Source organism: Acipenser ruthenus, chromosome 4 (genome assembly GCF_902713425.1).
Source record: "Acipenser ruthenus chromosome 4, fAciRut3.2 maternal haplotype, whole genome shotgun sequence".
NCBI lineage: Eukaryota > Metazoa > Chordata > Actinopteri > Acipenseriformes > Acipenseridae > Acipenser > Acipenser ruthenus.
The window spans coordinates 23,163,329-23,179,403 of record NC_081192.1 but is presented as its reverse complement, the minus strand read 5'-3'; the positions used below and the strand labels follow the sequence as shown (position 1 = coordinate 23,179,403).

The 16,075-nt window shown below is 36.8% G+C and overlaps 1 protein-coding gene across 5 annotated transcripts in view; it reads left to right on the top strand.

Annotated features, from left to right (window-relative positions):
• LOC117399755 (interaptin-like) overlaps positions 1–9,057 on the top strand; it is a 201,892-nt gene extending 192,835 nt beyond the window's left edge. For 2 of the 5 annotated variants that reach the window (XM_059022200.1, XM_034920695.2), the window contains one exon: positions 6,525–9,057. In XM_059022200.1, coding sequence (XP_058878183.1) covers positions 6,525–6,983 — 459 coding nt within the window. In that variant the 3' untranslated portion in view covers positions 6,984–9,057. The remainder of the gene's footprint in view (positions 1–6,524) is intronic. The other 3 variants (XM_059022202.1, XM_059022201.1, XM_059022203.1) reach the window with 2 other exon arrangements.
• Positions 9,058–16,075: the final 7,018 nt, after the last annotated feature.

Below are 16,075 nucleotides of genomic sequence, written 5' to 3'. Positions count from 1 at the left end.
GTTCATTGCTTCCAACATTTTTGTCAGAGATAATGTGCCCTAGATATTTTAGTTCTTTCTAATCGAGCACACATTTCTCAAGCTTGCAGGTTAGTCCATGATCCTTCAGTCGCTGCAAGACTTTAGTTAGATCTTGGAGATACCGTTCCCAGCTTGGCGAGAAGATGACAATGTCATCAAGATAAGCAAAGCAATTGGAACGTGGTTGGAGCGTTCTTTAGCCTGAGCAGCATGACTTTGAACTGGTACAGGCCCATGTGTGTAATGAAAGATGTCACTTCACAACTTTCTGGTGACATAGCTGTCTGCCAATATCCACAGCGTAAGTCTAGAGTGCTGAAGTAGAGTGGCCCATGTAGACTGTTGAGGACCTCCCGCTAGGGTTTCCAAACCCGGGATAAAATTCCAGGCCCGGGTTTTCAGGATTTAAAATTCACCAAACCTGGAGCGTCCGGGCTTGATGTAAAATCCCTCATAGGCATATGGGCAATGGGGAAAAGTCTGAAATACAGAAACAAAACTAAATAAATAAAAAAACAGTTTGAGTGCACTGGCTTCATACAGTTTCTTACTCTAAGCTTTTTCGACAGCGCTTCTCTCTCTCGCCCACACCAGGCTGCTCACGCACTGAAACAACTGCTGCTTACTGTGTAATGTGCTTGCAACATGTCCCTTGCATGTGCACACCTCGTCCTGTCACACTGTTATTTTAAAAACGTTAAATCTATTAGATCACTGAACTCTTAATCTTTGGCTTTTATGTTTTAATCCCCTTATTTGATTCACATACTAAAACCCAAGTCGCCAATTCAACAAAATCCAAATTCAACAAGTTAATACTAAAAAAAAAAAAAAAAATAGGCTGACATATTTTTTCTTTGTGTCTGTAATTTTATTTTATTTTAACAGAGTTGCTGTGGCTGTTCAGCAGGTATCATTATCCCCCTTCACCATAACGGAGGCTCCACTGGTTGTCACACACAGTCTTTATCCAGCGAGAGACCATGGTATGACAGTTTATTCTCAACTAGTTCAACGCAGGTTTCAGCTGGCATACTACCATGTACTCGAACAAAGCCTAAATTCCAAAATTTTCTTCCACTTTTAAATTCGTCTGCATCATACACATTGACACATTCTTCCACGTGCTGACGTATACTCATCGAAAGTCCAACTAAATCTTTTGCCCTCTTCTTTCCCCTGAGGGATCTCTCTCAGTGCTAAGCTGTGTATCTGATTACTATAATCAACCACTAACTTCTGAATAGTTGTAGGTGATTTTGGCATCTCTGAAAACCCTCTGGCTTTAATAGCTTCTTGCAAATCTGGCAATGGCAATCTCTGACAGTCATCCGCGATAGTGTAGATGCAAGTGATTTGTCATTCACATTATAGTAATCGGTTATTTTAATCTTTTTCAATGCCGACTCTCCAGTGCTCGACTCAGTTTTTACTGTTTCTTCTGTAGACGTACCATGACCAGATTTCTTCTTAACTGTTTTGTGAACAGACTGAAGATGGATATGAAGCGACTTTGTCAAGCCACCAGATGTTTTCAGGACTTTTTTACAATTGTTACATTTAGCAGATTGTCCTTTTACTTCCCTAAGGAAGTAGAACCAAACAGAACTTGGATCGTAACACTTTTATTTGTACTCTTTGTATCTTGGAGCGCTCATTATTATTTTAGGCTTTGTCGACAGTATAATAAGTGGACATTCCCACTTAAATCTTCCTGCTGAATGAATAAATACACGGAAGTACACAAGAGGTCACTGTGCACGTGAGTGTGAGGTTTTTTTCTAAACTGCTGTTAACCCCGGCAGCCCCTGTTTTATACCTATGCCAAACCCGGGCTTATGGGGCAGAAAAATCATCCGGTTACCTGGGTTTTCGGGGCTTTTGTGGCTTTTCATTTGATATAAGTTGCATGCATCAGCACAAACTATCCAGTAGTTACACATACATAAATAAAAACAGTGAAAAACAGGCAGAAATAGGGCTGAGTGTAAGCGAGCTGATGTTTTTTTATATTCTTTTTTTTTCTTGCTTCTCACTTTTAGTTTCCGAGATCGCTATTGAGCGCAGATCCCACGTTTGGGCGCCAGTTGTAACCACACTTTTTGTTAAGGGTTTGCTTGCTCAGTGTAGAAGTCCTTCAGGGTCAGTTATGGTTACTGTTTTTATTTTTAACAGTCACATTGCATACAAAACCGACAGCCAGGTCTTCCTTCTATGTATGCTAAGTACATCCTACCTAGGCACAGTGGAATGGTGCTCAGTCCCGAATCAGCGACAACTGGCAAGCATTTATGGATGGGCAGAGTTAGCGATCTGGTCTCTGTTGTGTGTAAGTCAAAAGAGAGTGACTTCCTTCTCATTTGCTGCTATATCTTTCCAAGACAAATACTGGACATTTGAGTGTGCCTATTACTGACGTGACTTACCCCCAATAACAGTAAATAATAAACTGTGTTACACAGGGTAAATGTAATGCTGTAGTGTTTTACACCTGCCAACTTCCCTTCCATATACAAAAATCACGTACAAAAGACCAGGCAGAAATGAGTATTTAACGAAATACTTTAGTTATAGGTTTAGTAAATTCAGGAGTGCTTAGACTGTCTGCAGTGCATGGACTAGCGTTCCCTAATAATACATTTCACATTTTAACAATTGTATTCAAAAATGAAATGTATGGCTGTTGAACAATGTGGCTTTGATTCCCTTCCTCTTAATCTTAATTTAAACACTAGCAAAAACATAGTAAGAGTAGGGTTTTACATTAAGTAATATGATTGCTGATATGAATAAGGTATGGAATTTATTGCATGTAGAAGTCCACAGAGAAATAAAATACGGACCTAGGCAGAAAGTTGTACTAATAAGTGAAAATTAAAACATTAAATAAAAAATTGGGGAAATGATGTTTTTCTGTCAGCTGCACTATAGAATTGAGGGAAATTCTTTAAGGCTTATTCTGTACTTGGTGGTTTTGAAGGGCAGTGTTGAGATAACTACAAATTCTGGATTGTTTTATTTTTTTACAGTGAAACATTTAGATATCAGAACCATGACTTAAATTATAGGTCATTTAGATTTTTCATTTTTTCCCGAATGTATTTATCACTTGGTGTCATCTTCCACAGTGAAATACATTAAAAATGAGGTTAATTCAATAATGTTATGTCTGAACAAATTTTTTTTATTAAATTGAGCTAAAGTGGATCTAATAATATTGACCGTTCTCTTGGAAGTGTTTTAACGTATTTCTGATATGAAAAGAATATGTGCCTCAGTGAATGCACAAATTAACAAGGAGATGTACTTTCAAGACAGATATGGAAGAATTGCACATATACGGAGTTGCAAAATTATTATTTCACATTTGGCCTGGCATATGAGATGGCGGATTGTCAGTCGTAAAATTATGTTTTGCATACAATGGCATAAGAGCTGTGTCAACAGCATAAACAGGGAAATAGTAAGATGGCATGAAGAAACCAAGCCCCTCAACAAAATAGAAGGAAACATTTTAAATATAATGATGTGATTAAACCAAGGACCAGAAGGTATAGTGAGTCCATGCCAGGGATGCAGACATCATGCACAATACATGTCACTGTCTGAGGCAAAGCAAATTAGGATGATAAAAAAAACAAGATTGAAAAATAAGACATAGTCTTTGGAGCAGGCTTCCTGTTTTTCCTTTATTTAGACAAATTAAGGAATTGTATGTAGCTACCTGAATAAAAGCAGAGGAGACAGGTTCAATCTCAGTAATGCAAATCTGGCAGATTAACAGGCGTGTGCAGTAGTTTTGGGGGACACCATGATGATTCCTTGCAGGCTCTTCCAGCTGCATTTTCTTTGAAATGAAAAAAAAGAAGAGACTGCTGTTTTCACCATTTAACCCATTAACTGCTTATCACAAGTTCACATGCTGTGACAGGGTTTAACAATGTGTGTCGCTGGACTCCCAGAAAGTCAGAAAACCACCCTGTTATCTGTAAGCATTTAACCAAAACATTAATTGCACGTCCACAAAGACAAGAAATGTTCTATAACAATGTAAATGGCAACTGCAGCATGGTCAGACGTTTTGGTGGAATACAAATGTTTTGGTGGAATACAAATATCCTATATATACTACTCACAATTATTTAATTGTCCTTTTCTTTTAGAATAATAGTTTTAAAGTCATCATGTCCCCAGTATGAAGTAATTTCCCTTCTCTTCCTTGCCTGTCTTGTGATTACACCTCCCTTTACAGATAGTTGGTGCGTGGCCAGCTAGTTTTGATTGGTTGAGTTGACTGCCAATTATTTTAAACTCAAAATGTATAACTAAATGCCATTTATTTACTATTCTAGTGAAGCAATTAAATAGCAGTTAATTCAGTGTGTCAGAACTAACATATAGTGGGGTCCCCAAGTGGCTCACCTGGTAAAAGCATGGCTGCGTGGTGTGCAGTAGGAGTTGCACAGTCAGGTTCGTGTCCTGGCTATGTGAAATCATCAGTCTTCGCTGGGGGTTCCGGAGAGAGCACCACATTGGTGCTGGCACTGCTGCGGTGAGGGGAAAAAAATAATAACTGGACATTCTAAATTTATAAAAATTAATTTAAAAAAATTACATATATTAAATAAATGACAGTATAAGTTTATGACAGACGGAATAAATGAATACTCTAATTCATATTGATTCCACTCAATTGCAGTCTTGGGATACATAATGTGTCAGTATTTAGCGAACAAAAATAGTTTTTCTTAGTTTTCTTACACTGTATAAACAGCCCTCTTTTAAGAGTTGCACTGCACATTTTTCATTAATGTTATATAATTATCACATTTCACACACTTTCTGTTTTAAGCAGTGATTTTGCTTACAGAAGAATTTAAAGGACTGTACTGTAAGTCCATACAGAGGTGAACAGAGCAAACAGAACATAGTAAAAGCTTACATCCTGCCTTGTTTAATTGGACAGCATGCTATTAGTGCTTTTTTGTTGTGAAGCAGCAGGAAGAGAGGGTCAGCACAGTCCAATGCAATCCTGTGCCCTCTGTTCAAAGGGAGAAGTTTTGCCCCCTTTAGGCATTGTTTGTATTATGTTCTTACCACCTCCCATAGAACTGAATTAGACTTTTTTTTTTTTTTTTTTTGTTAGAGTGAAAATTTTAGAATGTCATTAGAACCATTGTAATTAAGCAGTGAAGAATACCTTCCATGATGAAAATGAAAATATCCCTGAGAATACAAAGTTAATTAAATAGAAATTTTGATTAAACGTTTGTGTTAATTAGCAACAAAAACTAGTGCTGCAAAAAATCACGGACATAACAAACAGAAAAATTTTAAATATATATATTTTTTTAACTTATTCATTTTCTAAAAGCAATAGAACCCTTATAAGAGGCCTTGGCCATCTGGCTCAGGCAGTTAACGGCACAAGGTAGGCCTTACCAGACAGTAGGGCCCTCTTATGAGGGTTATATTACTCAAACATTATTATTTTTGTATTGCCTTTGTAAAAAGTAGCTTGAATAAACACATTTCCATTCCATAAGTGTTTTTACCTTTACATTATGTTAGAAATGGTCAAAGTAAATGGTTATTTTTTAAAGAAATGTTTTTAGTAGCACAACAGTCAGATGGGGCGATACCGAGAAAGTGCCTGACTTCCAGCAGCCTTGTTCCAGATGTCCTGACATGGATCTCCTTATAGACGTGTCTATCCATAAAATCATTTATGAACTATAGCTTCTAAAAAAACCTGATGAGCACATGCTGTTGAGGTTATTTTTGCATTCATTTAAACATAGATTGCAATGTTAGGGGTCTAGGAAGTTTTGTAAAAAATCATGTGAACACAAGTCTGACTTTATGACTTTTGGCATTGGCCTGCTGCCTCAGTGAGCCACAAACCCATGTGAGCAATACTCATGCAGCTTTAATCTCCGTCCAGTTGCTATTGTCAGACATATCTTCCTCCCGCAACTACTTGGCCACTTAAGGGTGCTAAGAGACATTCATGTTTCATGACCATTTATAGCATTCTCCTACTTTTGGTTATTTGGGCATTTCAGGCTAACTCAAACATAGGGTGTGCTTCTGCATTAGCTTGATAACATTCTTCAAGACCTAGACCAATTTTATTTTAACTTTATTAAGTTAGCAACGAAGAATGGTTAAATACTGTGTACCGCATTCTACAAATGCCATACACAGTATTAACTACAGATAAGAAAACAAATTATAATTTGCTCTCCAACACAAGTTATGTTAAATAACAACATGCTTTAGTGCACTTTAAATGTAATCGGACATTGGGATTGTAATGGTGCTTTTTATACAGTGTGATTTTTTTTTTTTTTTTTTTTGATTTTTTTTTTTTTTTGTGGCCATAGTAATAGCAAGCATTAATTTCTTGATCCTAAATCATGATCGTCTGGATCATTGACAGCATAATTCTTTACCTAATATATTATGTTTTTAACCTACTGATCTTTTTTTTCCCCCTATAGCTTAACACGCTGAGCAAAGAGAATTTACATCAGAGGAAACTATTGGAGAAAGAACAAGCTAAACGTAAACAGCTTGAGCTGCAGTTAAAGACGTGCAATCAGATCTCTTTCTCCCCTAGGGCCCCACTAGAAACGAGACAAGAGCAGAAACATCATCTTAGCCAGCTTGAGCCCCCCCATCAGGAGGCAAGGTCCTCTGACCCAGATGCCATTTCACATTTATACCAAGTGCTTGAAAAAGAGCCCTTCAGGACCTCTGACAGAGAAAGAACAGAAACTTTAACAAGAAGGGATCTTGAAGAACCGTGGATAAGAGACTCACTAGATAAATCATACTGGATTCAGCGAGTTGGAGAGCTCTCTGCACAGCTGCAAGAAAGTACTGAATACTGGTCAGAAAAAATGAACGAGCTAACCATGGAAATAGAACAAGCACATGCTGGTTCACCAAAGAAATAAACCATTCTGTCAACAAGGACAAAAGCATTAAAAGCAGTTAGCTTATTATTAGCAAACATATTATGAACATTATTCCAAAACACTTACCTCAGAATTCCTACACTACTACAAACAGTTACTTTAAAACTATTTTAAGCAATGCACACAACTGCTTACTTTATACACAGATGCACTGAGGGAAAAAAATAAAATGTATTGTCAATTATTTTTTGCTACCTCATCAAAGAAGCAGTCAAACAGTCTATCTTCATTGAAAATCCTGATGTAATTCAATCATTTTCTGTTGTGTTTTTGTTGATTTTTTTTTTCTTAATTTTTTTTTTAATTTCCCAATGCAATTTATTCTCCATAAAAAAAATCTGGTTGTATATGTGTGCATAGTTTGAAATATGTTTTTAAAAAAAGTATGTTTATCAATATAGTCATTGGTCAGCAGCATGTATTATCATACAGTATATGCATTACAGTGCCCATATGGAGTCTACAGTAAATTAGCTGTCACCCTTATCCAGTGATCCCATTTTCTCATAAATAAAATTAAATTAAAAAAATAAATGAATCACCTTGTACTGTATGTGTGTCGTGCATGCTGATAATGCCATTTAACAAATTCAGATGTTTTAGAGGGTTTTTTTGTCTTTTTTTTTTTTTTTTTTTTTACTTCTTGCACTAATGGTTGGAAACAGTAAGTGTTTTGTTTGTTTTGGTTTTTTTTTTACTTTTTTTTTGACCAAAAAATACTAATGGGACAAAATAAAAAAACATATTTTCTATTGTATTTATCAGTTCTTGTTAGGTACTGTAACACATACAATTTATAACATGGATGAGTTATTATCTAGACACCTTTATGTTAGTAGCCAAGAATAAACATCTGGCAAATGATACATGCATTCTACCATTGGGATATCCAGCTACAAATCCTGCGTGAATGGTTCACAGACATACAGAAATCTCTCTTTCAGACCACAGCCATTATGATGCTTATAGTATGTACATCTTTCAAACAGAGTATTAAAACTATGAATCAGAAATGCTTATGTGTTACATTGTACATCAATCCCATTTAAACATGTAGATGAGAGTGTGTTAGCAAATCTAAATTCTTGCACCTTGACTGACTATCCTTTTTCTCATTCTATAGAAGCAGAGCTACATTAAACAGTTGACATGTTTTTTCCATGGTTTAGTAATTTAAAAGACAAGGCCTTTTAGTGGCAGCAGTGGTTTTACACTTTCTCTGAAACAAATTATGGAAATTAGCTAACTCGCTAGCTTTTTTTAAGGTTTAAGACCTAAAACAAACCAGCTGCAAAGACAGTGACTCTTGGAAATAACCATGAGCATGATCATTTGTTGTTCTTAAAAACTGGTATATTTTACAGAGGTAAACTTTGCTTTTGATGTGTTTTTAATTTATTTTTACTTGGCTGGATAAAACCATGACCCTCCCAAACATGCATTCTAATTTTCAATGCAGCTAGCATTTTTGTAAGAAAGAAACCAGAATTGGGATTTCTCTATCCTCATCTTCCTGCAGTAATTGTAGTTAATGAACATGTGGTTTTGTGTGTGTGTGTGGTCTACTGGAAAATACTAGTGCACTAAAAATTGCAGTTTCAGTATTTTTGTTTCGTCCAAAATTAGCATTATCTTTTATGTGAATCATATAACCCTGTTCCAACAGGGATGTTGACAATTATATAACTGATTATGGTACATTACTTTATTCCAACATTGATATTCAGACATCTACAAAGATGCTTTTGCCTTAAATGCATTTAGCGTGTGTATTCCCTCACCTAGAGGGTTGATGTTTCAAATGAGATTATAACAAGAAATATGAATACTGTAAGCTGGTAACATCATTTTGCTCTCTAATTCCCTGAACTCTAATCCATTCCATCTTGGTAATTAAGGCCCCTGACTGCAATGAATGATATAAAGTATATAGCATTTTTATTCTGCATGTGTGTGCTGTTTAGATATAGGCACAAAAACATACTCTCCTTTGTTTTATTATATTATAGCATTATGTATTTTCAGTAATTAAGATGATGCTATGTGATCACAAGCAGACACAGGTGGTGTTCCAATATACTGTAGTTATAACAGACTTTTCTACAAGGCTGTTGTTCATTGCTTTCAATTTTAGAGTGCCTCAAGTACATTAAAGTATAATTGTTTAGAAAAAAGGTAGTGAGCCTTACAAAAGATGTTCCAGTCAGTTCAATTTCAAAAGTTTATTGAAAAGCAAACTAAATAATACGTAAACTAGCATGGTTGTCTAGCACATCAGATCCGTTTTGGGGGAACAATGGTTTGTTTTAATGATGTGCAATGTGCTCACTTTGTTCCACCACCATTACAGACGTATACGTTTTTTTTTTTTTAAAACCAATCCAACATGTCGTTCACAAGTAATAAAAGTCAAAAGCTTTCAAAGAAACAACATCATTACAAGAAAACATTGCGCAGATAATTTGGAATTAATGATACATTTTCCAGTACAATCTAATGTTAACGTTTCCAGAAGAACACAAACCCCATTCAAATCTATTTCACAGTATATAGATATTAGACCTCCTGCAGTTTTCAAAATTACTAAATGTCAGAATAAAACAAGTGCATGTATCTAAACCAGGGTTTTTTAACCCGGGGGTAAAAGAATATAATGATCTTGAATTCATTTTTTTAACAGTATTGTATATTACCTCTAAACCACTGTGCATACATATTTCATTTTTGTTAGCAGAGTATAGTTTTAAAATTATCATCCACCTGTATGCATGCATGATTTAGATTGAGCAGATTTTGACTCTGATATTAGGGTGGGTGAAGCTGGCATCAGGTGATTCTGCCTATGGAGAGCGCTCTGTGTTTCTCATGAACTTTTCAATTTTCATCTCGTCGTATAATTGGATACTAAACCGTGAACCACAATCTTTTTGCATTTTTTCAAAGTATAAATGCTCCGGTAAACATAAATAACAATCACAATACTCATACTTTGACAGTTTTATTTATTAGGCGGGGCTGTAATGGCACCTGGTTGAATTGGTTTTCAGTGTTTGAGTACATCCAGATAATCCTGTGTATCATTTCTTGAGTCAAAATATTTCTTACCAACACAGAAAGTGCAAAGTGAAGTTATACCGAGCACCTTTGAATCATTTTTACGTTGGCTTAAACAAAACGTTTATCATTGTTAGTTATTATAGTTTTAAGGTTAATGCCTTTGATATTGTAAACATTTTAAATGGCGCACATAATTATGCTAAGATGGGAAGTAAATGGTGATGTCATAAACATTTACAGTGCAGACTATTTTGGATTAGTTATAACTTTGCCGAATAGAAAGCGAATATGTGAATTTCCAAAGAGATTCCCAAATGCTGTCTTTTGATTCTGTGCATCCAAAGAATTGTAATTAAAATTAAGAGTTAGGCCTACTGTTTGGTATTCTGTCCTAAACCAGAAGTTTGTCAGTCCCAAATTGTTGTGACATAAATTATATATTAAATAAACGTGAAAAAAAAATTGTAATGAGATTATACTGCCTTTTATTGCAACTGTGTTACCATTGAGTAGAGCGAACTATTATAAATGGGTGCTTGAGCTGAAACCTCGAGACAGAAGGGATACAGTTTTAAAAAAAAAAGGTTGAAACCACTGATCTACACTATGTCATATTCCAGATCTGGGTTGATTCAGACCACTCTGAATCAAGGGGCGTCTGTTTAAATCCAAAAAGCGTCTCCATACCATACCATAGTAGACAATTAAACTGTCAAATCTGAAACTGAGACTTATTACTATTTAGATAACAGACTAAGTTTGTGGACTAATACTATAGTACAATTTAGGGTGACTAAAAAAAAAAGAGTATTTTAATTCAGTGAATTTCTGACAAATAAATGTACTGGTTCGGGTGTATTGTATATTATGGTTTTTCAGCAGAAGGGGTTAAGCCTAGCAGAGAGGTGACCTTTATCCTTACGCGCTCACTCCTTTTTTTATCAATCCTCTCCAAAGGGACTCGTCATATGCAGGACTCTATGAAGGAAAAAAGAAGAATATTGTCCTTATCACCTCCTCCCAGAAAGTGGCAGAGTAATAGGACTTTGTAAGGAGAAATGAAGCCCAGTCTGATGTCTGCTGATTAAAAATTGACTCTGCCACATCAAAGAAGAGTTGAAGGTGAAAATGATGATCACTTCCCTCTCCTAGGGACCCTGCACCATTTCTTTTATTCAACCTTGAAAGGTTCTTTCTGAATAAGATAATATCCCTCGAGTCCATTCGGGCTAGACGGTATGGAAAAATGTACATCAGTATGCGTTTGCTTTATAAAAATAATAATATTCAATTTTGTTAATGACATGGTACTTTCAAGCAATTGCCTGTAAGTGTTAAATGACAAGAACTGAATTCTCTCTGTAGAGCCACCACTCAGAAGTAAAGGCTTTTTTAATTGCAGTTACTTTTAAAAAGGATTGCCGCAAACCTACATCCTACAATATATGTTATTTTAAATACAGCATTTCCTCTTCAAACCAAGCATTTACTATGTAAATCTTTAAATATCCCAAGCCCCAGGATAGGTATGTTATATGTTTTTATTTTTCTTAAACTAGTTGCACTTGTTTACTGAAAAATAAATTTAAATAAAAACAGAATATTTGTAATTTCTTGAAGTGGGAAAGATGACTCTTTATGATTATATTTGTTAAAAACATTCCTGAAAGTAATTAATTAAATGTTGATCACTGTACCGTATTTTCTAAATTATATAGGTGTCATTTAAGGTCAATATGAATGGCTCTGACTCTGTAAGTAATAGGTTTGTGTAATCAAAATATGTTTTTCCTAGCATAGGGTAGTAGAGGGCTATTTCAAGTAGCTAGTGGTTTCCTTATTATCCCCTGCTAGGGGTGCATATCGTTGGCAACAGGGATACAGCATAGTGAAGCTGGTTCTTTAGAGTGTTCCAGTTATCTAGATAACTGTGTGAAACTTACCCAGGACGTTCTTTGGCAAGTTATTGAGTATCTGGGGGTATATGGTGGCTTGTCTATATGTCACAATTGCATTTGTACATATATCTACAGAGTCAATTGTCCATTCCATTGCTAAGGATATTCTTTATCACAAGTTATTGATTATGTTTATAAGTGTATAAGTCTGTCTGTCTGACTGTATGAGCCATAGAGAACTATGTTGCCTAGACCTGCCTCTGACAATCTGTGTGGAGACGTCATGGAGGGCAGCCACTTTCAAAGAAGGTTTGTTTAAACTTGCCTCCATTGTGCATTTAGCTTAACACCAATGTTCGGCATTTGCAGCTTGTTAAGTGGTGTGGCTCACATTAATTATGATTAAACTTGTGTATTGTGCAGTGTGACAGGGATGGCTGAGTGGTGACGTCAGGCCTGAAGCAGGAACTGAAACACACAGCCAGGCAGGCAGGTTTTTGGGTGCAAAGCGCGCACTGCGGCGCTATTTTTATTTTGAACAAAAATAAATAAAATATTTGAACAAAAAACAACTGCTTACAGAGCGAAAATAAATAACAATACGTAGGTCAGGCTGGGCAGTAGCCTTTACTGATCCTTATCGTATTCTTTTTTAGTTTCTTTTTCATTACCTGCGCTCTTCTCTCTCTCCTAGATACTCCACCACGAACGCAGAGAGCTGCAGGCTTTTATACATCTGACCATCTCCGGATTGACACTCAATTTATCAGTCTGGAGATGGTCACATTCTGCACAGGTTTTTGTGTGGATGGGGCTTCCCCATCCACGCTGCCAAACAATAAACAAAACACAGCTTTTCGCCGTCCTAGTTATAAATAAATAAATTATAACAATAATAAACACAAAATACATTTAAATCAACAATAATAAACCACTCTGCTTTTTGCTGTCATTTATATACATAATAATAATAATAATAATAATAATAATAATAATAATAATAATAATATTAATAATAATACAAAACAAATACACTTTTTATTAGCAGGGTTTTGCCCTGCCCCCTTAAATAGTGTGCAGGCTTCTCTCCTGCTGCCCTGCTACAGCAGAAACAAAGCCTGATACAAAGGGTGATGATTAACTGTAATAGATGATAATTGCTAAAGTAGCATCTTGAATAATGCTGCATTACTGTTTTTGACAAAAGGGAGATTGTCAGTGCTCTAGGCCAATATGAACTGATCATGTCTTATACCTCTATTGTTTTTAGAAGTGGGATTAGAATTAAGGAGTATTTATGAGAATAAAATACTCTGCTGGTCCCACTGCCCATTAATAGTGTACCAACAGCCAGGGCAGTGAAACTCAAATTTATCATGTAAATCTCCTCAAACCGTGGAGAGAATGTAGAAGTCATGTTTATATCCCCGGCTATGAAGGAGGATGAATTCGGGCCCTTGGTTACGCCACTTAGCAGCAGCGAGATTTCAACAAAGTCATAAGTCTAATGTCCCGGGTAGAACATGCCTTATCATATACGCTATTGTTATTCCGCCAGGTCTTAGGGTCCGTGATAGGCCGTACTGTGTCCCGGAAAGTAGGAAGCCATGCGGAGGGAGGTGCGGACCGTGCTGGAACTTGGAGTCACGGAACCCTCATGAAGCGAGTGGTGTAGTCCGATTGAGCTAGTGCCCAAGCCGGATGAAACCATTTGTTGTTTGTGTCAACACTGTCTCTTTGTTCGATACATATCCAATATCGTCGGGTGGACGAACTCTTAGACAGACTAGGACAGGCAGGGTTTATTTCGACTCTGGACTTTCAATTCTGGAGGAAGGGATACTGGCAGATTCCATTGACTTGGTTCTGTTGTGTGAAAGCAGTATTTTCAACCCCAGATGGGCTCTTCCACTTCCAGACTATATCATTTGGTCTACATGGGGCTCCGGCCACCTCTTAGCAATTGATGGATAGGGTGTTTCAACCACATCATGAATATGTGGCTGCGTATACTGCTGATTTTGTTGTTTATAGAACCACCTGGAAGGAGCATGTTGACAGATTATCAGCCATCTTTCAATCGCTGAGGGTGGCTGGGCTTACGGTTTATCTGGCAATGTGCAGAACAAAACCATTAGGGTTTATTATGGGTAATGGTTGTGTGAGACCGGTTGCCTATAAAGTCCAGGCTTTGCTGGCTGCTCCAGTTCCCACAATGAAAGCCCAAGTGAGGTCGGAAAAGTTAAGAAGTGTGGCTTACAGGAAAGTATGTATATGTATATATAAGTATGTGTGTGTGTGTGTGTATACAGTCGCCACCACTTACATTGCACAGGGTTATTTCGGGCAGCCGTTTATAAACAAATAGTGTTTGCCATTCCCATTGATTTCAATAACAGAGGCATTGTTTATACTGTGTTAAGCACGTGTATATTTTGGGCAAACTCAGCTGTTTGGATCTAGTTATGTGCCATTCACATAGATTTAAATAACAAACACACTGCTTTATACTGTAGTAATCGCTCTCACTGATCCACAAATCAGCTGTTTTCACCTCGTTACCTTGCTATTCACATAGATTTCAATAACAAAAGGCACCACTTTACTGTAGTAAAAAAGCTTGACAGATCGATCAGTCAATCAGCTGTTTGCACCTTGTTACTGAGCAATTACCTCTGTACTGTACCTTGGTTATTTAATCCCTGTACACAGCGTCAGGTTTATTTACAGTTTGAAAAAACAGCACTGACTGCAACAACAAGCAAGCATGACTGGAAAGAGAAAAGCGATGAGCATCAGCACGAAAATTCAGTGCAACTAAAATGTCTCTGTTAGATGCTGTGCTTGCTAAAGCATGCTTGGAACTGTGTCAGTCAGCAAACAATGCAACATTGCTTAAAAAAGCTGGGGACAACATGAGAATAGACCTGATTATGGACTGGGGAGTGCTCTGTAAATAATGTGTGTTTGTAAACTGTGTTATTCTTGTTCAGATCTGTTAGTGTGTATATTTTGGTGCTTGTGTGACTAGAGCTGAAAGACCAGTCAGGGATAGGGAGTGTTGGACCAATGAGTATGGAAGGGGGAGGGACTTGGGTGTGTGTGGAGATGACAGTTTGAAAGAGAGAAGCAGGATCTGGCGGCAGAAGAATTGAGAGAGAGAGTTGAGAGGTTGAGTTTGTGAGTGAGAGGAGAAGAATGAGAGCCATTGTTCACTAAAACCTAAAAAAATAATAAAGACAGTAGTTTCCTACTGGTTTGAACCGCAACTGTTGTGTAACTCATTATATCCTGGAAACCCAGCAGCTCAGTGTTACAATATGTAAATAAATCCTGGTCGCCTGTGGGGCATATCAACTTCAACCTTCGTCTCGATCTCCTGCTTGTCATTCAGCAGTGAATGCACGCATCCACGTGGCAAACAGCTATCTGTCACAAGCATTAATACCCTGTATCTTTCTAAACAAGGGATTTAGGGGAGCTAAATCTCAAAACAATAATAATATAGTACAGTAATTGTTACAGCTGTGTATAGTGGTATTTAAAACAGGATTAATTTATCCGCCTTTTTACTCTGGTCCCATCGCAGTCGGATATATGAAGGATTACTGTACTTTTTATTGCATTCATAGGTTTTAATACATCTTTTTTATTTGTGTAATGCAGCTTCTTGAAGGATCCCAGGGTGTCAGCTTCAACAACATTACTGGGGAGTTGGTTCCAGACTCCCACAATTCTCTATGTAAAAAAAGTTTCTGTTCCGAATGCCCCTTTATCTAATCTTCATTTGTGACCCCCTGGTCCTTGTTTCTTTATTCGGGTCAAAAAAGTCCCCTGGGTCAACGTTGTCAATACCTTTTAGAATTTTGATTGCTTGAATCAGATCACCGCGTAGTCTTCTTTGTTCAAGACTGAATAAATTAAATTATTTAAACCTGTCTGCATACGACATGCCTTTTAAACCTGGGATAATTCTGGTTGCTTTTCTTCGCACTCTTTTTAGAGCAGCAATATCCTTTTTGTTGTGAGGTGACCAGAACTGAACACAATATTCTAGATGAGGCCTTCTAATGCATTGTAAAGTTTTAACATTACTTCCCTTGATTTAAATTCAAC